Source organism: Hylobates moloch, unplaced genomic scaffold (assembly GCF_009828535.3).
Source record: "Hylobates moloch isolate HMO894 unplaced genomic scaffold, HMol_V3 SCAFFOLD_2, whole genome shotgun sequence".
NCBI classification, from domain to species: Eukaryota; Metazoa; Chordata; class Mammalia; order Primates; family Hylobatidae; genus Hylobates; species Hylobates moloch.
The window spans coordinates 33,029,838-33,057,147 of record NW_026652277.1 but is presented as its reverse complement, the minus strand read 5'-3'; the positions used below and the strand labels follow the sequence as shown (position 1 = coordinate 33,057,147).

General features: G+C 42.0%; 1 protein-coding gene across 1 annotated transcript; it reads right to left on the bottom strand.

Moving 5' to 3' along the window:
• Positions 1 to 5,040: 5,040 nt before the first annotated feature.
• On the bottom strand, positions 5,041 to 26,337 carry CUNH4orf54 (chromosome unknown C4orf54 homolog). Its single transcript, XM_032163669.2, has 3 exons — positions 26,004 to 26,337; positions 17,738 to 23,186; positions 5,041 to 9,702 (listed from the first exon to the last, which is right to left on the bottom strand). Exon 2 carries the CDS (start codon positions 23,153 to 23,155, stop codon positions 17,774 to 17,776), a length of 5,382 nt encoding a protein of 1,793 aa, XP_032019560.1. The 5' UTR covers positions 23,156 to 23,186; positions 26,004 to 26,337; the 3' UTR covers positions 5,041 to 9,702; positions 17,738 to 17,773.
• Between the last annotated feature and the right edge of the window lie 973 nt (positions 26,338 to 27,310).

Below are 27,310 nucleotides of genomic sequence, written 5' to 3'. Positions count from 1 at the left end.
TATACTTAGCAGTAGAATTGGTGACTCAAATGTTAACACTATATTTAACTTTTTGAGAACTGCTAGAATTTTCTCCAATGTGACTGAACCATTTTACATTCCCACCAGCAGTGTATAAGGGTTCTGATATTTCCACGTTCTCAGCAACACTTATTAATATCCTTCTTTTTGATTATAGTCATCCTACTGAGTGTGAAGTTATCACTATATTTTGAATAAATAAAAAAAATGTATTTGGCTGGGTATGGCGGCCCACACCTGTAATCCCAGGACTTTGGGAGGCCAAGGTGGGATGATTGCTTGAGGCCAGGAGTTTGAGACCAGCCTGACTAACATAGGAAGACCCTCATCTCTACAAAAAAATAAAAATAAATTTTATATTACACTTGTTAAGTGCCATGTACTGCTCTAGGCCCTTTACAGGCATTAAATCAGTTCCCTCTCATAACAACCCTACCAAGTAGGAACTATTATTACACACTCGATTTGTTTAGGTAGAATCAAAACACAGAGAGATTCAGTGACTTGTCCAATGTCTCACAGCTGGCAAAAGGCAGAGTCTGGATTTAATTCTGAAAGATTTAACTCCAGAGGAGTCTGCTACCTATGGCAAGATCCAGTCTGAGCTCCTAAGACTAGAATTCGATTCTCTTCTCACACTCAGGTTCCACACTTCATTCCTGTCTCCTATGCATGACTCTTCACGAATATCACCTTTCCTGCCCCTGAAATATGTACTGTCCCAAACAGATCTTACCCTTAGCTGTTTGTTTCTCTGTTCTTGCCTTCCCCCTTCCCTTCTGCCCAAACAAATCTTACCAAGCCCAGCTCCTATTACATTTCCTGCACATAGAATCTGCCAGCTATGGAGATACCTGCTTCCCATATACGCTTATTAAATATACAATCCAACTGGAAATTAACCAAACCAACTTAGGTGACTGCCTTTCTCTGTTGCCTTATGTGATTATTTTTTAGAAGTTTTACTTTAAGATTACTTATGTAAATATCTTTCTAAATAAAGTGTGAGCTTCTCAAACTCAGGGCCATGTATATATCCTCGGCATTCTCCATGCAGTTTATAGTCTGTGTTCAATGACCCCTGAGCTATTCCCTATGGATGCTAAGGGCATCCATAACTTAAACTGCTCTTCAGGATGTCCAAGGTGCCATTTGAAGTGGGCAGATTTCTGTTACAGCCTCCATAGCAAAGCAATTTACTCTCCCCTCATGCCCTGGTACTCTGACACTTCCCTCAAAAGAAAAAAAAAAAGATAAATGGTCAAAAAATAAAGGCTAGATTAATTGTATCAATATAGAAGGAAAACAATATTTTTTAAGAATTGTTTTTATGAAATGTTCACAAAACCCTGAGACAGGCATTTATTGTCTCCATTGTTAAAAATCATTGAGGAAAATGAGGATTGGAGAGAAAATATCTCACTGGGGACTAGTACACTAATATAATGGGTCAAGGGCAGAGTTTTCTACTCAGGAATATCAGTCTTGCTGCCGTCCAGGAAGGTGACCAAACTGTGTTGCCAGGGCACAGTGTTCCAGAGCAGTGGTTCCCAAATTTGCATGAGAAGCACCTGGAGGGCTTGTTAAAATACAGATTGCAGCTTCTCACCATTCCCTGTCCATTTCTGATTTAACAGGTGTAAGATGGTCTAAGGATTTGCACTGAAAACAGGTTAAGTTTCCCATGTTGTTGATATGGGGACCACACTTTGAGAGCCCTGTTCTAGAGAAACTTGACCCAGGAATGAAGAAAGAAAATGACAATCATAAGACCACGTAAGACCATTAGTCCATTACTCTTTCCTGATGTCTGTAAAGTAGCAAGTGAGGGAAATGTCAAAGTAAAAGTTTACATAATACTTTCTGCAGTGAAATATGTATTTCTGCAAATCACAAGGAGCTGCTCATGCTTCCACCTTCAAGATAATTTGAAATAAGTGAAGTGCTAAAATATGAGGTTTCTAAATGCAGTGTTTGCAGGGCAGCTCTTGTTAGCATAGAATATTTCTAAGGAACTGGTGATTTAGGTGTGTGTGGGGATGGTGGAATTGGGAGATGGAGGGAGGAAGACATTTCAAAATCTCATGTGTCAGAATTTCTAAGAATGCTCATGCCCTTTTGTTTAGTAATTCTAATTAGAGGACTTTACCTCATGAAAATAATCAGAGATGCTTACAAAGATTTATGTTCAAAAATATTTATTGCAGCATCATTTTCATAGCTCCAAACTATAAATACTTTAAAATATGAGATTGATTAAACATATTATAATACAGCTATATGAGAAAAAAGATAGAGCAGTTAAAAATCATTCCTCCAAGAATATTGGAAGACAAAGAGGTAGAATATTGGTGTAAGGAAAATGGATGTGCTGTGGTCAAGAATAGGCCGAGGCAGACATCCAGTCCAGCATGACTCAGTGAGTTTGGAGCAGAGGTGCACAACTCTACTCATTGTGTAACTACGCCACATGAGGTGCATTAGGTGATCACCCACGTGAGTTCATGCTAGGCTTGGAGCCACTATTGTTTGTAAAGGGTATAATTATCTTGCTAACGCTGTACATATGGCTCGTGCCTGGACTTGCTCGTGCCTAGAAAGAGTAAAGCCACGTCAAAACTGTCTATGTTTCCTTGAGTGTTTTTCCAGCTCCCCCGCACTCGCCCACCAACTCCCCTTGGATCTCAGTTAGAACCTGACAATTGGTAAATGAAGAGGTACAATATTATGAAGCAAAAAAAAGTAGAAAACAAAATAGCGTGTAAAATATCAAATATACTTATATTTATTTTCTAGAGGCAATTCGTGCAGTGGGTCTCCAAGTAAAAATTTTTCCCCCTGCTTTCTAATTTTTTAAATATTGTAATTAAAATTTTTTTCAATGAATATGCATTATATTTGTAAATATAATGCATATCCCAATAAATGATTGAGTATTTTTAAGTACCCTGTATAACAGTGAATTTGAAGTTTTCAGAAGCAGAGGTGCTATAATGGGGAAGTGTATCATAGCAGTTAATGTTTCTTGAATGCTAACTATAGGCTAGGAGTGATACATATTATCTCACAATTTTCTCATTATAATAATACATATGTCATAAATATGACATGTTATATTGTAATACTGTTAAATATATTGTGTTTGTGTATATTATATATATATACATACACACTATAGTATTTTATATACTGTTAATAAGAGTGCTATTACTAAACTTATTTCACAGAGATGATACTGATCTAAGAACTGACTTAAGAATTCCTTTTAAAAAAATAACTGTTTAAAAACACCTCTTAATGAGTATGGTGCTTTTAAAACATGTCCCCCAGTTCTTTGGCACTCCACCCATTGAGAGGTAGAATTTATGTTCCTGTCCATTGAATCTGGGTTCTGTGATTTCCTGTCAAATAGAGATGATGAAAGTGACGCTGTCAGTTTCTGAAATAGGTCTTAAGAAACTGGCACTGTCTGCCTCCTGTTATAACCCAGCCACCATATTCTGAGGAAGCCCAAGCAGCAAGATGCCCAAATGAAGAGGAATCAAGACCCTTTTCTCTAGGGCCTAGCTAAGCTTCCAGCTGACAGCTAGCATCAACTTGCCAGTCATGTGAGTGTGCTGTCTTGGAAGTGGATTCTCCCGTTCCTAGACTGATACTATCTGAATCACACTCAAATCAGCCATGCTGAGCCCTGCCTGAATTGCAGATTCATGAGCTAAGCAAATGATTTTTGTTATTTTTAGCCACTAAGTTTTGAGGTAGATTGTTTCTCAGCAGTACATAACTAGAGCAATTGGCATGCTTGTTTATGAAAGTAAGATCTTCTGGATATAGTGTAGTGGGTCTGCATCAATAGGGATTCATTAGATAGGTAAACTGCTTTATACAAGAAATTACAGAAACATAGAGGATGGGGAACCAGAAATCTAGGGAGCAGAGGAAGTGGAAGATGAAAGGAGAGGGCTCTAGCAATTAGTAGAGTGTCTGGAGCACAAATAAACTTAACAACCAGTGAAAATGATCTCGTGCCAGAGATGGCATGGGGCTATTTAAGAATAGGAACGCCAGTGGTTCGGGTTTAAGGTGTATGCTAATGCAGCTGCCTGCCATATGATGAACTACCTGCTAATCTCCATCAAGTTACAGCAAACCTTCAGCCAAATGCTGCCACACATACAGTTGCTGTTTCTGGAATATTCAGGGTTGGGTAAGTGTGCTGTAATGAAGGCTGGTGGGGTAATGCAGTGCAGAGAAAAATGGTGCATACTTGATGCAAAGTGGAGATTGTAGTTTGAGAATTCATTAGAAACAAGAGCCGGAAGCCCGAGGTGACTCAGAGGTAACATATAAGATTTGAAACTGCCCTTAATTTCCTTTCTTGCTCTATATTCCCCAATGACTAGACAGATGTGAGGAATCCTGGATGTCTGTCTTTGTGGAATATGGGTTCAAGCGTTTTGGGGCCGTAATCTTAAGGTTTATAGTGATCTCAATTGACTAGTGGATTATTTAAGGGACATGTTACAGCATTAATCTTCACTGTGCAGTAGGTTTCCAAAATGTATGTCTCTGATATGTAGCTTTTGAGAGGGATGACCACATTACTTTCTGGGGCCTCACCGTGGACTCTCAGGGACACATGTTATCTGTGTTGCTCTTCGGTGTCAGTGGAGTGTCAGACACCTTGGTTGGTGTTGCTTACAATGCTACTTAATGAGCCAAGCTCAGATCAGACTCCTTAGGTTGGCCAAAATACTCTGGGTACAGGAAGTAAAATACTCTGGGTACAGACAAAAATCAATACCAGACTTCTGACCTCCAGAGCTGTAAGATCATAAATTTGTGTTGTCTTAAGCCACTAAATTTGTGGTCATTTGTTACCACAGCAATAGAAAATTAATAGTATCTGGATGTGAAATACTAATAGAGTATTTTAATTAAATGAAGGATTTAAAGTAGAAGAAAATAAAACTATCCATAGCTTGTTTTTTGAGTTAAAATAAAGACAAACAATGTATGTTTTCTCTGAAGTAATTTTTACTGGGGAAAAAAAACAATAAAACATTTTTTTTTCCAAAACAGTCAAAATAAAAGACCATTACACAAGATTGCACAATCATTTACAAATGCTGGCAATTAAAGGTAAGTAGCCTAGTCTCACAGAATCCTTGTCTAGTTTACTCCATATTCAATGCACTGAAAATGTGATTCTCAGAGCTGTTGAGATTCAAAGTCCCCTTGGCTGGATTCAAAGTCCCCTTGGCCAAGCTCATTGCATTCTACAATTGAATCATATCAGACCTCAGGCAGGAACTTTTCCACCAAGATTCCTACGTTGAGAGCAGTTTAAAATTTCACATTCTTCCCATTTACCACCAGCTTTTTTCATAGTCCGAGGTATAACATTATCCAATATCCTTCCCCATTAATCACACAATTTACTCTCCTTTTTTCCAACATAACTTCTACAGTGTTCACATTCTTTTCAACCACTGTTGTCTTTACTATACAATAGTATGATTTATGTGTAAATACAGAAACACACGTCTTCAAAGTGGGGATAAAAAGAAAGCATGACCTGCTATGGATACAGGTATGGTAAGTTATTCAGGGAGCCCTGGGAAGGACTTTTTGCCATTAACACTAGCCATAAAAAGCAATTATGAAACTTAAAAAAAGAAAAAGAAATCAAATCAGATATGTGTGTGTGTTTTATTCTGCACCATTATGAATTAAACAGGAATAAATCTAATAATGTGTTCTAGTTGCAACACGAAATACTGAATGTTAACAGCTTACAAATGCTGCTCTGAACATTCAGTTCTCTTCTGAGACACAGGACATACAAATGAGTTCAATTTTCAGACTCTTCCCCTGGGCCTAGTACTCACACGTGCCACAGACGGACATGTTTTTTTCCCCAGAGGACCAGTATCTGCAATTCTGATTAGATTCAAGCTTAAGGCACCAATTAGCAAGTGCTACATGCTTTATTAATGATTTTATGCACCTGTGAGGTCTACTTAGGACCCAGAAGTTAGTTAAGAATATATAAGCAGTCTCTTGATAATATATATCTTATTTCTACATATATCTCCTTAGAAATTATGTGAAAGCCTAACATATTTTGTGAATTTGATTTTTATAAGCAGTTTTATCAAACAAACTTACACAAAAAATTTCCCCCTCAACAGTACTGATAAAATACAGGGCACCTTTTTCTTTCAAGTATTTGGGTGAAATAGCATACCCTGAGAATTTGGGGTGCAAACCTACACCTTGTAAACTGTAGAAACTCCTCAAGCACCACATAAGAAAATGTATACCATGATAGTTTTTAAACACAAAGACTATTATTGAATGTTGTTTTCCCATGCACATATACATACTTATCATGAGATTATAGTCAATCTACTTAGGAATCAACACTGTCCTGTCCTGCAGTCCAAAGTATTATTTCAGGTAACGTGAGCATTCAGTTTGTAGCAAACACAGACTTTGATTTCTATGAAGTATGAAAACAATTAAAATGTATCTTTTTGAGAGGCAAGGATGATAATGTCAAATTTGAAAATAAGAAAAAGGAATTTATATCACCAGGTATTTCCAGTGACATAAGGATGTATTAGAAATACATGTCAATAGTTGAGATTTGTTATAAAGATATATAATGTGTAATTTGCTTTAGCTTATTTACTCCACGATAAATGGACATACAGAGAGCCTATGTGCTATGTCATTACCTACGTATCTGGGCCTTCACTGAATCCTGAGGGCAATTTCATTGAGTACTTTTTTAAAAAATACATTCTGGTGAATTAAATTTTTATATGGTTACAAATATGTTCAGTTTTCCAGAAACGATTAAAATGGGACATATTTCAAATATGACCATTTTATCAACAAGTAAAAAGTGGGTCTTCTGGAAAACTGAGCCACACATATAACCCTAAGAGGATATTATAAAAGCCAGACTCTGCAATTCTGATTAGATTCAAGTTCAAGGCACTATTTAGGAAATGTTTTACTAATGGTTTTATAGTAATAAAAAATAAAAGGGAAGTTCAGTAACTAAAGGGACATTATTAGGGTAATAGTTTTATGAGTCAGAAGGCTTCATAGACTCTTGTTTGATTCCAGTTGAGCTATAAAAGGAAGGGTATATCACTTCATTCAAATATTCATGCAACCTCAAGAAATGACAAAACAATAAAAATAAAGATTGAGATTTACCTCATGCCCGTGAAAATATTTTTTCCCTATCACTGGAGGTAGTGAATGGCCTAGCAGCTTTGTATGATTTGGTGAAATAGAGAACCATAAAATTATCAACAGATGACATGATATTAATAGAACATTATTTAAAAGTTGCGTTTTTAACCACTTAGACATCACTGTTTCCTTGGCAGCTTCCTAAAAGGTGAAGCCTCTTGTATAGAACAAACAAATGAAAAGCTTTTTCTTTCTTTCCTTAGTTTGTGTCCTAATTTACCTCAGTGTGAGAATTTAAAACTCAAATCTGCTAGCGAGAAACACTGATACATAGATTAGGGGTCCCAAACCCTCAACTCTACCACATTTTCTAGAGAAGCAGTCGTCTCTCTTTTTGAAGAGCTGGCGAGCAGTCACTACTCAACATGGCCACTGGTTTTTCCTGAAAGTCGCATTTGGCTTTAAACCAATCTTAACAATTTTGGTACTATCCACCCAAATCCTATATAGGTTTCACCAGGTATATTCAAATACTGGAGGTTTCTTGGTGCTGCTTTCAGTAAAATAAGTGTAAGATTTCTGAAAGGGATTCTACTTTCTTGGGTCAATATTAAGTTACCTTATACCCAGCCAATCTCTCCTGAAAATGAGGAAGCTCTGATGTCATAAGACTTGTTCCCCAGTGGAGAAAACTTAAGTCAGTTCTGGGGGGAATTGATTGACGGGTAAGAAGACCTCTAAGATAAAGAAATATCTTTTTCTTTAATTTGGAACAAGGGCATCTTTTTTATACACAGAGACTATGTTTCATATTTCATGTCTCATAAAGTCTATAGCTTCATTTCACAGCTCATCAGCACAAGCAATTGAATCGTGATCAGAGCTGACTATTCCCGCCTCAAACCTTTCCCTATACCCAAGAGAACTTTTTTTCAGAGTAAGATCCCTTAAAGTAAGGCCCTGAAAGTGAAATTAAGTTTTTTTAAGAGTCTGAGATGGGAAGCATAACTACAAAGTAACAAGATTATATAAATCCTACAAAACTCAGTCTCCTAGTTTTTTACTCACACTTTTTGTCATAAGTAGCATAAAATTCTGTGGCTTATGAAGAAAAGTTAAGCAGAAAGCAAATATTGCTGATGTTTACAATAATAATAGGGTGTTTAAAAAATTACCAGAATGCTTTATCTTTAAACAAATTGGTAAATAAAAGGAGATTCTTAAAAAAAAAAAATCCTGGGAAAACCTTCAAATTATTCCTTTAAAAAGTAATTAGGTAATATTTCAATGTAACATTTGCCAAGTATATATCGATACACTTATTATAACAAGCTAAATATTTATCTGTTCAATCAAGTCTTCCAGTCTTCAAGACTCCCTGTGAACACTCACTCAAATAGCCTTCAGAATTGGGTTACAACTGAGACAGTACTAAATGTCGACAAAAGATTCTGTGATTTGGATTCTTGACATCTCTTCAAACCTGCCTCATCCTCATAAGGAGCAAGTGCTGTAACTCTAGGTTACTGTTATTGGGATAGTGAGGCTAGGGCTGGAGTGAATCACAGCCACTGAATTAGTGCCATATTCTACTCTACTGCCCCAAACGGGTCACTCTTTAGACTCTAAACAATCCATGAGAGACATGAGTATGCAACTATGGAGGGAATTATTGAAGAAAAGAAAAATGCTATGCACCCACAAAAATAATTGGATTCTTAAAGGAAAATAGATATTTTATACCTTTCTGAGACTAAGTACTTAATTTTAGATGCAATCATTGGCTTTCCAGTATTTCAAGCCATTCTATTTTAAGGCAACAAATAGTGTTGTGGCATTGTAAAAATGGGAAAAATAAAATAAAGCACAAACATTAAAACCACCATTTTTCACAATCACATTTGAAATCGTGCCAAACCTAATAAGAGAACATATAAAGCATAACCAAGAGAATGGGTAGGTTTGGCTGATATATGATTCAAAGAGCAGACCATCATATTGAAAACTTAAATATGTATTACAACTCAGCCAGCTAGTCTTGATATATTCCAAGAACCTATAAGGAGATTCGTGATCCAAATTACTCATTTACTAGCTTGGTTTACAACAGAATCAATCCCATTCTGTTGCGTGTTTTGACTGAACAATGGGAACAAAGGAATTGTTTGTCTAGTCACAAGTACAGGGGGGAAGGAGGTGAATAAAAAGCTTATATCCTGTGTAGAAGTATAAAAAGAAATAGTCATAAAGGGAAAAAATGCAACCATTCAATCAACTTAATAAAATTAAAATAAAAACTGCCTTAAGAGGATTGTTCAGAAAAATATAGAAACTTACACACTTGGCTTATAAGAAGCAAAAATTAAGAATAACACATGTGGAAGAAGTTTTTCAGATGAATCAATTCTTAGTGCTATTACAATGCAAATTCCAGATTAAAGAAGAATAGTCCATCTTTTTGTCTTGCTCCTATAAAATAAAAAAATTAAAAAAAATAGTCAAGGAAAAGATTTTTAGTTCTAAAAGCAAATTTCACTTTTACGAAACAAGAAAAATATTAAAATACATTTTATTTACTGTTTGACTAATTTCAATGTTAATAATGAAGTTAACATTTTAAAATGTGCTTGGCAAATGTTTTTATGAACTTACTAAACATTATGCCAACTTCAAGAAATTGCCCCAAGTGGAACTTGAATCAAATCTAATCAACTCTTCAAAAATGACTTTAAAGTTAAATGTTCAGTTTCATTGAAATCATTCATAGAAAAGATAAAATAATATAATAGATATGTTCCTAATATTAGCATGCAGAAATATTTAAGCTAAATGGAAATATTTGAAATTTAGTTATCAATCTTATTAAATGAGTAAACTCCATACTGAGAATTCTTGTAAAGCAAATGACCAGTACTTAAATTATGTGGAAATTCACATAGTACATTTTGTTCAAAATAGGATGTACTGGTTAGAACCTAACTTAGTTAAATCCATTCTAGAACAGCATTGACATGTTCAAAAGCTTACTGAAGGTTAGCCTTTTCTATCTCCATGTAAGTTCTAGTATATCTACCAAAACTTTGCCTAAGTAAGTTTTTTTTAACATTTGGGAGTTGATATGTGAACATAATATGAAAACAGAAATAGAGTGGCCTACAGGTAATATTTGTTAGGGATTAAGAAGGCTCATGTGAAAAATAACCTCCAAGAAGTATCAAATAACAGCTATCTAGCCAATTATATACACTCAGAGTAGCAAGGCAAGGGACATTTTAATTCTGTCATCTAGAAACAAACTTGTTTAAATATGTGTTTAAAAAAAGAAGTCTATAAAAATAATTTTTAAGCTTATATGTATATACTCCATGTTTATTTTATTGTGTTGTACTTTATATTGAGGAATGACCTGCAAGATGAAAAGGACCGTTGTGAATTTGGAGACCTCTCATTTGCTAAATGTAAGTTTTTCTACCTTAGGACATAAAAAGCAGCAATACAAAAAGAAAATTTAATTACAAGAGGGAGAAAAGAAAATATGGGACTGAGAAGAATAATTTCAATGTGGATCCAAGGGTTTGATAACAACTCTGGCTGAGTCCCATCACTAGGCAAGGTTTGCAAAGACTCCTTGAGCAGTGAGAAGACATTGAGGGGAGACAGAGAGAGAGAAAGGAAACAGTCAAGAGAGAGATTGCACTATAGGACGGTAATATAAATGAAGGAGAAATCTGGTTATACAATCTGCTAGGATCATATTTAGGGATTGATAGTGTAGATATTGCCTTTTTGGATAGTCACAGAATATCGCTTCTGCTTACATTAATTTCAGAGGAATTTGGTTTGAAATTGAAAAGTAGTAAAGTTGCTCCCAATTCCTGTTAAAGAAAAAGTAATAAAAATCGCCAATATAGCTAACCTGTTAGAGGCCTCACAAACATTTACTGCAGTAGAATGGATCATGAAGAAGTCAGTAAAGATGAAGGGATGACTACATTGTGTCACCAGGGAGTTTAACTGGATGACTTCCCACGGTTTTAGGACCGGAACACATGACAGAGTTCAACAGGGATGCTGGGTCAGATTTTCCCTTTCTCCACACCGGCCTGTGCCCAGACAGAGGGGAAAATCACCACACACAGCTGGCAAGCTATGCTCAGAGTTGTATAACATTCTGGAAGGCCTTGGGGGATACTAGAGTACCCTGACACACAGCCAACTGGCCTGCCCTGAGAGATCAGCCAGCTAGCTCAAAGAGGATTGCAGAGCTGTGGGCACTGCCTCCGGTTTGGGGAAATACAGAGCAATCCTGGGCACAGGTCCATGATGCTTACCCTGGGAGTCTGCATTGATAAGGGCTGATTTTCTGCTCTGGTTAGGGGCCCTGAGAAGATAAGAAGATTCTGAGGCATTTATGAGGATCTAGTTTCAAGGGAGCTTGAACACTTACATGAGCCGTGTACTATGTGCTATGTCTTCTGTCATGGTTTCATAATTCAGTCTTCACTACTCTCCTGAAATGTACCCCATTTTACAGATGAGGAAAATGAGGCTTAGTGACAGCAAGTCACTTGCCTGGACTACACTGTGACTAGTAAGTAAGACTAGTTACTTAGACTAGTAAGTAACAGTATTAGAATCTGAGTTGGGGTTGCCTGACTTCAAGGCACACGTACTTGTGATTTAGTAAAAGCCACACAGCTTCCCTTCAACTAAAATGCTTTAATCCACTGGCATCCAAGAAGATTTCACCCTTACCTTTACAGCCCACATTCTTCTGCTTTACATAAACAAAAATTCTCCCACCGCTGGGAGCCACAGCTCCTAGGAGTCCTTAAGCTGGCTCAGGTTTCTTTTTGGGGCATACCATGTTTTAAGGACAGCTAGTTTTTTAATCAAATGAAAAACACACATGGAGTTTTAGTATATGCTGAACACTGACAGATTCAGGGTCAGTTTCTTACCTTATTCCCTTTCCCTGCTCTTTCCTCCAAGCCACAACACACACACACACACACACACACAAACACACACACACACACCCTCCATGGCAGTAAAATGGCCAGAAGATTCTATTTCCTCTGAATGAAACAGAAGTTTGGAAAATTAGCAGCAGGGCAGCCAGTAAAATTCCAACTGTGTTCTCTTCCCCCATCCACAAGGACTTTAATGTGTCATATAATTAACCCTTTAGCGGACTGATGCGGCCGAGAGGAAAAATGCAATGGCTGAAAAATTTTGGAGAAGTTAGGTAGTGGGAAAGTCCTGACACAAAGAACAGATAAGGGAAGAGGGACAATTTACAACAAAGAACTGAGACCAGAGAGCAGAGAATAAGACAAATAGATGAGCAAGGGGGTGATCTATAAGAGCACGGGCCACGGAGCTCCAAGTGCCTGGATTTCAATAGCTGTTGATCTGGGATAAGTTAACGTTTAATTTGTCAAACAGAGATTAAAAATAGTACCTACCTGTGTTAATAATTCAATGATGTTAAGTCTTGGTATATACTAAATGATTAATACATACTAGCTTTTACTTTTAATTTCTTACTAATTTTAGATAAGTTAAAAAAGAAAATATAAAGGTAATGGAATCGTGAAGAAGGGTACAAAATAGTAAGCTAAAGGAAAGCCACAATGCGATTAAAGGGAAAGGGAGAAAAGAAAAGGCAAAAACAAACAAATACATTAAGAAGATAAAATACAACAGCAGCTATATACAATAATTGGGAGAGGAAGTCACTACCAAGTTAGTGGGGAAAATAGAAATAAACTAATCAATTCATGAAGGTAACTATGGAATGAAGTGAAAATAAAACGTCTAGGTTATAGCCTGTAGATTAGCTACCTGGCCTGCATGCACCGAAGCAACAAATTTCCTGTCCTTCAGATGACTTGCCTGGGCTCCAAGTACAAACGCTTGAAGAACATTCAGGTGAGGGAGATGGAGGACTCACCCAGTCCTACCCTTTAAGCTGTCTAATCTATGATTTAAAAAAAAAAAAAAAAAACTACAAGAAAAGTGAGGAAAAGGGAAGAAGCAAGGTGGTGGAACATCGAACTAAATCAAGTTGAAGTGAACGGAAAATGAGAAACCACAGTAAGGAACAAGTTGAAAAAAAAAGCAAAAAACAAAGGACAGAAAATAAATTCTCAAGCAAATGGCAATGGAAAAAAGAGAGACTAGTGGGACAGACACCAGGAAGTAACTCCATCAAAGAAAAGTGGCCTTAGGGAGAAAAGGAAAAGGAGAAATGGACAAGAAGAAGAAGGCTCCTGTGCACCACTGCACTCCAGCCTGGGCAATGTAGTGACCCCATCTCTAAAAAAGAAAAAGACTGGCATGGAATATTTAGGGTTTGAGTCCCGGTTCTGTGACTAAGGAAGGGTCACTTAACCTTTCTGAGTGCCAATTTCCTCTTGGAATTTCAATAGAAAGAGACTGGGTTTGATGATCTAAGGACCAGTCTAGGGACTCGTTAGAATAATAAAACAGCTCTCCCTGAATCCAGCCCTTGCTCTTGCTACTTTAGTTGCTGATGCATGGGGCCCTATACAGGGGGTAGAAATAACTCGGAGGAAGTAAATAGAAAAGAAAGACCAACAGTGCAGGAGCAACATGAAACACAGGGAGAAATGAAGAAACAAAGGCTTACAGTAAAATAAATAAATAAATAAATAAATAAATAAATAACACACAGGGATGAAACAAAATAATTGCAATTCTCTTAGGCTGATATCCACTACTTGTGCCAATGAAAGTTTTCTTTTGTTAATATTACATATTTATTTTATCTTTATGCCCTTGTAAATGGTATTTAGTATCAAGTCCCAATTAAAATCTTAAAACAAAAATACAGCATCTAAGTGGATGGGCAGGAGAGCATGTCAGGAAGGGAAAAATATAGCCATGTTCCTCAAATAACAGAAATCTAAAAAGAAAATGTCATTAAAAAGTTGTCAAAGATCATGTGAAGAGGGAACATGAAAAACCAAAATAGGCAGACAAAAAGGCCTAACAACAACAAAAAAAGAAAGTGGTGAAGTGTTGCAACTGGTGTGCCTAGTACACTGGTGTGTTGTAATTGGGTTACTGCTGTAGCCATCTGGGCAGTTGAGTCCCAGGTGGTGCACAGCCTTGTCCCTTAATCACAATGTGAGATGAGAGTACTAAATAATAATAAAGTGAATAATATTATCTTTTTAGATGAGTTGTGGCATGGCAAAATCTGCGAAGTACTGGGATATTGACCACAGGATGAAGAGAAGTGAGAAAAACCCACTTATAAAATTTTTTTTAATAAAGGAACATTTATAAGGGAATAATCAGAAAAAGATAACAGCAGCTGTTTATGTCCAAATATATATGGGAAGGAAGAACAGTGAAGCTCCCTATTGCAATGTGGTGCTAAAAATAGATGATGAAATACTTATTATTTGAACTGGAAGGAATCTTAAAGGTTACGACAGTTCTTGAACACTTGTTTTGCAGTTTTGTGTATACAAGTCTGTCTTCCGCTGGAGTGTAGGCCCCTAATTTGTGTCATCTGTATGTGGGTTTACGGCCCCAACAGGGAGTACACAGTGGCTAGTAGGATGTAGGCATGTAATTCACGCTTGTTGAATTAGTGCATTTTGTTGAAGCATTCATTTTACAAATGTCCAGAGAGGCAAATGGAAACACAGATGGTTAATGGCCTAATGCCACCACAGAGCAGATCCCAGGTGTCCTTGCTGCCAGTTCAGAGTTCATTACACCTCCTTTACTGTCCCTTTTTCGCTCCATGCATCACACCAGGGAACATAGAGTGGTCTGCAGGGAGCAAGGTGTGGCCCAGGAGTTAAGAGCTGGTTCTAATGGTCCTCGTTCTCTCATTCTCAGGGACCTCAGTAAAACCATTTCTTTCTAAGTCCCAGTTTTCTTCTCTGTGAAATACTGTGGTCAGATAAAATCATTTACACAAATTCTCATTTGAAAAGGGGACATAAACCTACCCTACCTCAAAACAAATATCTGCAATAAGTCTGGTTTTTAAAGGAAATTTTGACCTGAAATCACCTTTCAAGATTTCTCACACTGACCATCTATATGAGTATCTTGAAATATCTGAACAGAATTATCTGAAATATCTGAAAAGAATTACCACTTAAAAAAAATCCATCTGGCTTTTCTTTGGAGGTTGGTATAGAATGTTCAAAATGCCGAGTTTTGAAAAATTTTTAATTCATTATTTCAATTTGGCTAAGTCAACTTTTACCTGCATACAAAAAGCTAATCTTTGGCTGCCAACCAGATTTGGCCTGTCTGTCTATCTTTAGGGCTTTATTTACTAAAATAAATGTCATGCTCTCAAAAAGGGAAACATTTTCAAATATCACTATTCAAGTCCCAAACACTAAAAACTCTAATGTGTATCTGTGTCTACTGGAAACAACCCCAAGACTAGTCTCTCTAGACTCAACAGACGGGGAAAGGCCAAAGGCAGCTGCTTAAGAGGATACTGTGCAAGTGTGTGCCCGATCCTCCCTCCTCTCTTCCCTGTCCTCCCTTCCCCTTGCTTCTGCACCTCCACAGCTTGCACAAAGGCCTCATAGCATTAGTTGGTCCAAAATAGCCCTAGGTAAACACACCACCTGTCTAAGTGATTAAAACACTTTTGCCTTTAGGCTACTCTTTTCCTTCTTCGAAACTAATTCTCTAATTCTGAGTCTCCTACCCATGCATATTGAATATTTTTTAAATTTTCTACACTAAACAAAAGATGACTTATTTGTCTTTAATTTTCTCCCTCCCCTTTTTATCTGTTATCATCACACACTGTCTGTTGCAGACTCTCCCAGAAGAAGAATTTAAATAATGTATTTCTAGATTGCAGCTAAAATGAGGCTTGTGCTTTCAACTGAATGCTTAGAGAAAGATTTAAGGGTTTTTTAAACAGTGCCTAATATTGTCTTACCGTCCAATAAGTGTAATAATATTCAGTAACAATCCCTTAATTTGAACAAAATTTTTAGCTTGCAATACATTGTTATATAATCTGATATTTAGATACATGTTTAGGGTTAGATATTATTTATTGTCCCCACTAGAGATGACACATGAATGCTAAAAAGTTTGTCATGCCCAACATCACACAGCTGGTGAGAAGCTGTGTGACTCCAAAATCCAATGATCCTAACTCCTGAATGAAGCCTGTTTCATTGCACAAAGCAACAATATTCCTGTTCCTTTTCAGTTATAACAGAGAAGAGAGAAATAATGTATTTTTTATTCTAGAAGCATAAACAGGATTTCTCTTCTTTCCGTCTCTCTTTTCTTTTTTTTTTTTTTACACACCAGAATATTTTGGTTCAGAATATGATCTTACCAAAGACTGAAAGTCCTAGAAGCTTTTATAATATCACCCTTTCCCGATCTGAAGAGAACAGGAGTGTAAGGGGCAAGTTTGTCCCCACACAGTTCTGACACCTTTACACTCCTATCTGAAGGTGTCTTTGCCCTGTCATGTGTTTGACCTGAAGTGTCCCAGTTTGAACAAGTAAAGCTCACTCTTCCTATCAAGTTCCATGTACTGTATTTCCAGGGATTCCTGTTTGGACATTTGGATTAACTTAGTTGTCAGGAATCTATTTACTCTGATTTCCTTTACCTAGGGGTAAGTGTGGAAGTTGATTCTTTTCTGAAGAAAGAATGCAGACATGAAAATAACAGTTGTGGGGATTAGCAGCAAAGCATAATGTGTTGTCTGGAAAGGACTGGATTAAACACAGCAACTCCATGCAAGCAAGGAGTAACAGCAGCTCCAGAATCCTCCCTCCCCCATAGAGATCAAAGTGTGTATGTGTGTGTGTGTGTGTGTGTGTAAGATACATTAGAGACCTTGAACTCATCCTAAGAACATGTTCTGATTATCTGAAAACTGAAAAACAAGAGCTTAAAAAATACAGCTGCTTTGTATAAGCAATTTCAAAAGGAAGATACAAGAGGAGAAAGAAGCTTTTCTGCAGATTTTAGAAAATGTTCCTACAAGAAAACATCTGTCTTTGCTTCTCCATACTTCTGGGGAGCAAACAGATTGAAGGGGTTTCCAATGACCTTCTGGGATGTTCAGTGCCTCCTGTCCCTGGGACTGTCATGAACAGAGTGAGGCTCAATCCACAAAATCCAAGCTGGGTTTTCATTTCTTTGCCCTGACAACATTCACCACAGACTGAAGGAACAGACCCAAGGTTCATTTCCCTTCTACTCTCAGGTGGGAAAAAACACTCAGGCAATCTGAAAAGGTCAAAGGGCAAAGGCTGACCTTGGGGACTGAAGACTAGAGAGGGGGGGATTCCTGGCAAAATTATCCCCTTTGTAAACTGGATGCGGTTTTGTTCTATTCTCTCAAAACATCCATTTCTAGAGACAGTCTCCTTTGTTTTAAATCTCTCACTTCCGACACAAACAAAAAAATATTGTTCTTACTCTCTTAAACCTGATTATAAAAGTGAAATTCACTTACCAGCAGTTTTTCATTCTGCTTCCTGGTGGCTGCTCATCATCTGTGTTCTACCACAAAGCTCATGGTGGTGCCATCAAAGGAAGGGGGAGCAATGATCCGTGGCCCCAGGGGCTGCGAAGTAATGCTGATGACAGGCTTGCCATGCAGCTGGGCAAAGCCCTTGGCCCCTACGAGTTGGGGTGTGGCTGCTGGGGCTGAGGAGGATGAGGAGGCCGGAGACTGACCAGAAGCCATGAAGTATGGGGCCTCCGTGAACGTTGCAGCTGCCTCTTTGCTGGAAGGCTCTGCCACCATTGGGGAGAGCTCACTGCCTCCTGGAGTGCGAGCAATTGGTGTGGGCTGCAGGGCATTGGTGGGCAGCACGGTAGGCAGAAACCCAGGGTAAATCATGTAGGTGGGTCCATAAGCCCCAGGACTCAGGGCCAAGGGAGGCACAGGGATGGACATGGGAGCCACAGCCTGCTGCTGGGAGGTCATGGGTACATCCACATACTGCCCTGTCTCAGGGTCAAACAGTCTCCGGGTCATGGGCTGTACTGGTGTGTCCACCAGATAGTACTGGCCCGTTGTCACATCCAGGAGCATCTTACGCTGGGTCTGTTGAGGCTGTGGCTGCTGGAAGGGGTCTGTGGGGACCGGAGCTGAGCCTGCAGGTGCTGGGGCAGGCATGCTGGGTGGGGAGAAGCAGAGGACCTGGGGCTGGGCCCCCTGTAGGGTGAAGGGCAGCGGTGGCTGGTGGTAGATGGTGGTGGGGGGATGCTCGGGGCTCTGTGGCCCTGGGGGGGCAGCTACTGTCTCCCGGGGGTTGTCAGGTTTGGTACGCCAAGCTGGTCGGCTGGTTCCACTAACCTGAGAGCCTTTGGAGCTACTGGGGACCTGACTGCGGGCACTCAGTGGGGGTAAACTACAGAGAGTGGCTGCTGAGGAGTTGGGGGGCCCCTCCCTGGAAGCCCCAGGCCTGCTAAGAAGCTCTCCTGCAGCAGAGCTTCCTTTAAGAGGGATGGTCAGGTAATTCTCACAGTCACTGTTGCTCTTCTCCAAATTGCTGCCACTTTTCCTGTTGGTCACCTCATCAGGAGGTGCCCGGGTGGCTGGAGAGATCTTGAGGGACCGGAGTCCCTGCGATTTGATGCCCTCAGCTGCTGAAGGACTCTCCGGAGAAGGCCCTTGTGGGAACTTGCCAGCGACACCCCCAGTTTTCTGGATGCTGCTGGCACTCACTGTGAACACGTTCCGGTTGCTGGGGAGTGGTGGGAGGGGCTGCAGGGGTTGGGTTCTCTCCACATCCTTGTGGACTGGGGGAATATAGAGAGATCGGGGTCTTTCCCTGGCCAGGTTCTCAAAGGCCGCTGCCCTAGCAGACACACTCTCAGCGCTGGGGTTGGAGTTTCTCCGCTGCAGACGTTCTATGGGGGCCCCTCGCAGGACTACACCAGCTTTGTTTCCTGTGCCCCGCTCTTCCACCTCACCCAGCCGTCTGGACAGCTTGTCGTGGTCTCCCTCAGCACCCACTACCCCTTCCCTCTCCTCACTGGCAATGAGCGACAGCACGTGGCTGTCCATCATCATAGGCAAGGGGTCGCTTTTGCGCTTCCACTCGTTCCTGTTGAAGCTGTACAGCTCTTCCATGGACCTCACGGCTGCAGTCAGCTTCTCCAGGGCATTCCGGGCTGGCTTTGTGGCTTTTCCTTCCTCCTTGACCTCCTCCTCCTTGAGCTTCTCTGGGGTCTTCTGGGTGGAAGCCTTGGAGACAATCTTGAGCACAGGCAGGTATGAGCCCTGCTCGGGCTTATTGGGGGCAATGGTAGCCACAGGCAGCCTGCCAGATGCCCTGTGAACCAAGACTGTCCCTTCTGGGGAGGAAGAATTCAAGACTCTGCTGCCGCCCATGCTCTCCCTGGGGTCTCGGTCCATGCTGTCTTCCCTCTGGTTCACTACAGCCTGGCATGTAATCACCATGGGGGACAGGGATCCAGATCCGCCAGCTGCTGCAGACAGCTGCCTGGGTTTGGGTCCAGTCAGCCCCTGCTCTGGGGTAACACTGCCCTTGTCACTGCTATCCCCTGACCCTTTAATTAGTTTCCTGACATCTCTCACCTGGTGGAGGGGGCCTTGAGACTTGGACTTGTCTCTGATGTCTCTCACTTGGAAATGGGGCACTTTTTCTAGGTTGTCCCCGCGGAAGAGTTTCTGCTGTGCCCTGCTGTTGTCCTCGATGGTCTTGAACAGGTTAGAGGCGCTGCCACCAGCCAGCTTGGGCGTGAGCAACTTGGCAATGTTGAAGTCTGAGCTCGGCTGCTGCACACTCCCCAGCCGGATCTTGATTTCGGGAGCCTTGGGTCTGATCACCGCTGTGGAGGTGGCCTGAGCAGCAGGGTACTTCGTGGCCTGCTTCCTCGGCTGCTTGTCCTTGGGTGTCTGCTGGATGTTGGGGACAAAGAGGCGAGACATGATGGTGTTCTTGCTGGCAGAAATCTCCCCAAGATCAGCCCGCCAGTCGCCTCCTTTGGGCAGCTTCAGCTTCCCTATAGGGGCTTGTTCCTCCCGCTTCTCGGCCTCTCTCTCCTTCCATGACCGGAACGCACTGTTCTGACTACGGAGGAAGATGCCCTTGACGGTCTCTGAGGCACTCTTTTTAATTTCACACACTTCCGTGTGTCCATCGGTGAAATTCCGGCCAGGGCCTGCGCTGCGCTCGCGAGGAGTACTGGCTTTGAAGACTGGGGATTTGGAGCCCGCCACGGACCCCTCCCCGCCCGCGTCGGACATGCTGACCACTGTGTACTCAGAGCCGGCCTCTGAGTGACGAGAGCTCTGCCTCTGCAGGCCCCTCTCTCGCTGCCTCTCGCTCCCGCGGGCGCCCTCCGTCTCCTTGGAGGTGCCTGCGAGGTGGTGGGATGTATCCGTGACTTCTCCCCTCTCCATTTTGAACTCGTGTTCCCGCTGCATCTTCTTGGAAATGACATTTTTGAGCAGACTGGAGGCGTACTTGGACTTCTGGGGGCCATCGGCGCGGGAGGCGGGCTTACTGCCCTCGGAGGTCTCGGAGCCGTCGTCCGTGTATGCAGACCCGGGACCCTTGCCGGGACCTTTGGTGGCCCTGCCGGGCCCAGGGGCCGAGCTGGCTTTGCTCTCACTGCGTACATTCAGGGGCTCCAAAAGGGTGACGACCCGGGAGCCCGTCTGGACCTGCTTCTGGAAACACAGGGGCGTCTCCACATGTTTGATTTCCCCCTCGACTTTGCTGACCACGAACTCCAAGGCCTTGGTCTGAGACTTCTTGGACTGGATGTAGAGCTGGTCGGCAGTGGCCCGGGCCCCACTGCCCTTCCTCAGACCTGCAGCCACAGAGGCCGCGCTGCTCCTGAGGAGGCTCTGCTCCACCCTGGCCCCAACACCCCCGCATTTTAAGTCCAGGAAAGTTGACCAGCGCCCAAAGCCCACTTCGGAGAGCGTGGTGGAGGACTCCCGGGAGCTGATGTTCAGAGCCTCAAAGTAGGGGTAAGCCAGGCTTCGGAAGGCCCGGGAGGTCAGGTTACGCACCTCTTTGTCTGCATCGTCCAGTTCGCTCACAGCACTGGAGGCTCCGCTGGAGTAGTCCACCAGCTCCTTCGCCCGGATGGCCCCGCACCTGGTTTGCAGGCGAGCAGGGACAGCAATGAATTTCTTTGCATGGTCCTGAGCCACTGCTGCAGCCGGGTTTTGCTTCAGCGAACTTGAATTGTGTTCAGCAGCTGTAGAGACGCGGAGGCTCATGTCGCCTTCATGCTTGGCAGCATAAATAATGTTTTGCTTTGCATGCACGTTGCTAGGCTCATTTATAGCCCGGGAAGCCGGTTTGATTGATAGGAGGATCTGGCTTGCTGCACTCCCACAGCTGCTTGCGGCGGCGGCTGCTGCCCCTGAAGCTGCCTCCGGGGTCTCGGGCAAGGGCTCAGTCAGGGGGGCAGTGCCAGGCCCAGTGGGTGGGGGAGTGGGGTCACTGTCAGAGGGGCCACTGCCCACTTCCGTGCTGCTGGTGTCGCGGCCACTGCGGCCTGCATTGGGGCGGGCCAGGTCGCTGCTGGTAGGGCTGGGTGTCCGGGTGGTGTTGGTGCTGGGAGTGGTGCTGAGGTAGCAGCTGTTGTCGTCGTCCTCTTCGGTCAGACTGGTGATGTCCCCTGAGGTCTCGTCGCTGCCACCAAAGGAAGCATAATCCACGAACGAGTAGATCACGTTGTTGTCCTCGAAATCCCAGCGGGAGGCCAGTCCCACGTCGAAATCCATGTCCTGTTCCACCTCACTCAGCTGGATCTCATGGGTGGTGATGTAGTGAGCCTCTTCGACTTTGGGGGGGTCCCTGCTGCCCTGGGACTTGGCAATAATGTCCCTGCACTCTGTTCCATCTCCTGCCCCTCCTCCCCCTCCTCCTTTTCCTCCTCCCCCTCCTCCTGATATTTTCTCTCCTTCTCCTCCCACGGCCTGGCAACCTTCACTTTCTCCACTCTCACTCTCAAAGCCTAAGGATGAAGAGGAGGTGGCCAGAGCCCCTGTGGATGTGGTGGAGTCCTCCATTTTGGAAAGGCCATCCTCTTCTGCTTTATTCATCGGGGAGGAGGATGAGGAAGATGATAAGTTGCCACCCTCTTCAGAGGCAGAGTGCTGGGATCTAGAGAGTTCGGAGGAGGCAGGATTGTTCTGGGGGCTTGGAGTCTTGCACTTTTGACTGCTGGGTTCATCTTGGGCTTTCTCCTTTGGGCTCCTAGAGGCCCTCTGACCCCCAGGGCAGTGCCCTAGGGTAAGTTTCATGATCCGGGGACTCTCTCTCTGGACTTCAGCTGAAGCACACATCTCCACATATTTCGTTTCTCGCTGGGAGGAGGCTGAAGGCTTGGGAAGTGGCCACAGCTGCTGCTTGAGCTCCTGGCTGTCTTGAGCGCTGCTCACCCCGTCCCCGACCTCCGCCTGTCTTGCTTTCGAATTCAGCTCAAGAGGGGCAGCTTCCATTATGAGCCCTTGCCCAGGTTTCAGCGACAGGAAGAGACAATGGTGAGCGCTGGGGAAGTCTTGGGTCCGTCTCCGGCCCCGGAGGGGCTGCAGAGTTGCCCGAAGCAGGGTCCCACGTATCTGGACTAGCCCCAAGGCTGTAGGCACCGCTGCCACTGCTGCCACCACCTCCCAGTTCTTCAGCCCCTGTGGCGGGGCTGCAGCAAGCCTGAGGGAGGTGGGAAGGCTCCTGGATGAGGCGGTGGAGGTGGTCTGTGGCTGGGGGGCTGCTGTTCTGGCCGAGACTGTGGCCAGTGTTCTGTAGCTGAGCTGTCCTGTCCAGTTGTTTGCCTGGCACCGTCGGCAGCAGCGAGGAGTCTGAATGCCATCGGCCACGGAAGAAGCAGCATCTGTAGGTTGACCCTGGGACTCCCAGAAATGAAAGGAAAGCATGTGCTGTTTCTTGTGAAGCCTTGTCCCTTTCCTGGATGGGGCGAGAGAGGGTCACGTCATTCCAGAAATATTTTTAGTGTCCATTCCCTAGTCATATCGAAACCACACTTGGGGGTAGAAAGAAGAGGCTCTAATGAGTTGAAAAGAGAAGGTTGGGGGTGGAGGAGGCATGTGGAGTCTAATTCAAATCAGCCAAATGTTCTATGTAATCTATTATAGCGATGTCTAGCAAGTATGAAATTATTCTTTCCTCACAGCCATCTTTCACTCTCAAGTTTTTGATTAAATGGTTCCCCCCACTTGTTCTTAAATAAAATTCAAATTTTTCACGCATTTCAAATGAATTAAGGACACTTTGGAAATATTTCAAAGTCTCCTTGGTACATATGGTAGCCTTATATTTGCCTCAAAATCTATGCATTTCATTTTCTTTGGAGAGCCAAATCAGATGAGTTTTGGTAGTAAAACTTTTCATAGGAATAGAATATTCCATCCCTCTTTCCCCAAAGTTACGCTCTATGAAACACGACCTGTTTGGTTCAAAATAGAAGAATCTCTCCTAGAATCCTTACTGTGGTGACTCACAGTATAAAAGGGCGATTTTCAAAGACCTAAACTTAACACTTTAAGTAAACTTTTCATTATAGTCACTAAAAAGGGCACATGGAGCCAAAATTGGCACTACTTCAAATCCCTACAGTGCCTTAATCAATCTCAAAAAAGATCCCTAAACTTGTAGAACCATGGCAAGACAATAAACCTCCAATTAAATATAGCCTGAGCTGCAGCCTCATGATTCGGTTACACTGGCTGAATTCCAGGCCTGCAGGGCACTGAGTCAAAAAGCAAAAGAATAACTAATATACTTACCCTTCAAGAGTACAGTGAGGCTTGGAGGGAGATTCAGAGAGGAAATGTGACCCACTGGCATGCCCCATGGAAACAAAGCCAAAATCCCCGTTCACTGGCTCTGAGGTACCTCCATTTCAGACGATTCGGTAGTTGTGCAAGCAAATTTGCCAGTCAACTTAAGATAGGGGTCTGTGCTGGCCATCCTCAGAGCTGATTCCTTGGGTACTATCGGTGGAGAACTATGATGCTTGATTTTGGTGAGATCTGACCCTTGTCACCTGCCAGGCCCAGTTCCACCACTATACATAGTCTATGTGTCAGTTATGCCGATTGAATAAAGCACTATTTTAAACATCCACATTTGCAGGGAACAAAAATAACACCATCAACCATCCCCTTTCAACATGAATGCCACCTCCACACAGAAAAATGTTCTTTCCTCAGAATAGGCATGTGGGTAGGTATGGAGTGGGAGCCCCTAACAACTGAAGCATCTACCTTCTCATACTTGGGCTGTGGACAACACAGGCCTGCCATTATCCTCCCAACTCCTTTCTGCCCACACCACTGCCATTAAAAGTATGACTTAAGGCAAGACTAAAAATACCAAGAATCAGAATGCAGACATAAAGCCAGAGATCCAGGTGAAGAGAGTAAAAGAGGAAAGGAAAAGGAAAGAAACAAAGAAAGGAAGAGAATGAAAGAATAAAGAGAGAGAGAGAACTTGCTAAATGTGCAATCAACTTTTTGATTATAGAGAACCATGTTTTTTTTTAATCTTAGTTTTCTTTTTCTTTTGAGATGGAGCCTGGCTCTGTCACCTAGGCTGGTGCTCAGTAGCATGATCTTGCGTCAATGCAACCACCGCCTCTCAGGTTCAAGCAATTCTCGTGCCTCAGCCTCCTTAGTAGCTGGGACCACAGGAGCACCCCACCACCCCCAGCTAATTTTTGTATTTTTAGTAGAGATGGGGTTTCACCGTGTTGGCCAGGCTGGTCTCGAATTTTGACCTCAGGTGATCCACCCGTCTCGGCTTCCCAAAGTGCTGGGATTACAGGCGTGAGCCGCAGTGCCCAGCTCTTAGATTCTTAATAACAGTAATTACAATATTTACAGCTAAGACTTACATAGCATTTACTATGTGCCAAGAACTACTTGAAACATTTTTAAATATGTGTGTGTTAATTTATTTGATCCCCATAACAACTTGATGAGTTAGGTGTAATCATTGTTCTAATTCCTTATAGATGGAAAAGCTGAGGCAGAATGATGCTAAGAAATTATGTGACAGACTTCAAACCCACGCAGTCTGGCTTTAGAGCTTGGACCTTAACCATTATGCTACACAGTGTTGCTGACTTCCATGCTCAAATACCCTACAGGGCACCCAGATTCACAATTAGAAGGAAGCAACTTATCCACTAGGCAATTTCATTTCATCTACATGACCACAAATATACCACATAACTTGTTTGTTTTTTCTGGTTTTTCATATAACAAAACTGTGTACACATTATGTACTCAGGGATTAAGGATCACAATCCTAGAAATAAAATGAAATAACATACAGTTGACTCCTTCAGGCAAGCTGAGTATTTTCCATGTCCCATTTTAATTTTGCTTTAGGGCTAACCGTGTCTTGGACGATAAACCCTGAACACAGCTGTGAGCACTGTGGTGCATACATACTCCATAGTGGAATAGAAGGCAGAGTTTCTGCCCATCAAGGCAATTATAGTCTAAGGAGGAATTTTTCCAGCACTTTTCATATGGCCTTGTCTGTCATGACAACAGATTTCTGCTGAGTTTGTCTCTGCAGTTGGCACACTACAAAACTGGAAGGTCATATGCCCTAAGTGTAGGTTAAAACATAATTGCTTAATACCCAAATTTCTGAAAATCTACCTGCAGCATCTTGCTTCCTCCACAGAGCACAGCCCTAGTTAAAACTCCCCAAGAGGCAAAGAGAGAGCATCATTCTGACAGTAGTACTTACCTCCAAAGTATCTGTGTGGCTCCTTTACTGCTTTCTATCTAAATGAATGCCAGTGTAGGAAAAAATTTGAAGAGAAATCTTTTTCAAATGAAGTCAATTTCCAGTCAGGTTTAATTCAAACCACAAATTCTCTTTAAAAACCATGTGAGCTGAAAATTTTGAATAGAACAGACTCTATTAAAAGCAAAAAACAACTGATAAATAGAAAAATGATAAAGGCTAAAGTAAAACAATTAAGAACACCAAACTGCTTTCCCTCTGGCATTTTCAGAGTTCTGGTGTAGTATATGTTACTATGAAAATGGATGTCGTCAGTTTTGTTGAAATAACTTGCAGTCATTAGGTAGCCATAGAGCCTTCTATTCCTTAATATGACTACAGTCATTTTTTTAACAGATGAACTCAGTGATTGCTTACCTGATCTCAACTCTTGAGCAATTAACAGTGACTAATGTCACAAGCATTAAACCGTATTAAGCAGGCATACTTGCTAGACCAGGCTAGGTACACTTAGTTGATAACTTTATATGGGAATTCAAAGAGTAACAAAGGCAATGACTCAGTATCATTATTTTTATCTCTGCAGAGAAAGTTTCTTAGCATTCCCTGAAAGTGTTGGAGATGATGGTATGTAAAAGAATGAAGGCCAGACTATCCACCAGTTGGTAAAAGGACACAGCTATATTTAGGGTCTCTGACAGTGGCATAATAGGATAAATAAATATGTTCTTCAAAAGGAAGAACAGTTTATCAAAGGTAGACCACTAGACCAGAAATGAAGAGAGAATCAAACTCAGACTCAAATAAGGAGTCAGAAAAAGGATTTCCCAAACACAGACCTTCTCAGGATTTTCTGGGCTGTGGTGGGTGAGGGATATTCTCTGACTACCTGAAATTTTGTGTCAGGCTTTCCATAGACACTTGCACAGCTATTCACACACACTGATGGAAAGGAATCTCTTCTGCGGGCCACAGCTTGATACTCAGAGGGTGGCCAGCTGTTTCTCTTCCTGGCCAAGGTAGGCATGCAAAAGAATTACATCTGAAGGAGAGGCACCGTATTATCTTTTTTCCTGAGGGTGCCAAAGAGTGTTATTTATTTGTCTATTGGGGTAAATGCTTTACATATTTTTGCTCATTAGTCCTCTCAAACATACCGTGAAAGAACAACTATTATTCCCATTTATAGATAAGAATTGGAGGCTGAGTGAAGACATGTGCCCTGAATGACTTTTCATAATCAGTAAGTGCTGGAGGCTTGATTAGAACCCAGCTCTGAGTGACTGGAGCTCACGCTAAGTTGATGA

Excerpts from the sequence above, each read along its gene's own strand:
- CUNH4orf54 (XM_032163669.2), bottom strand. The coding sequence starts at position 23,155 with ATGCTTTCCTTTCATTTCTGGGAGTCCCAGGGTCAACCTACAGATGCT.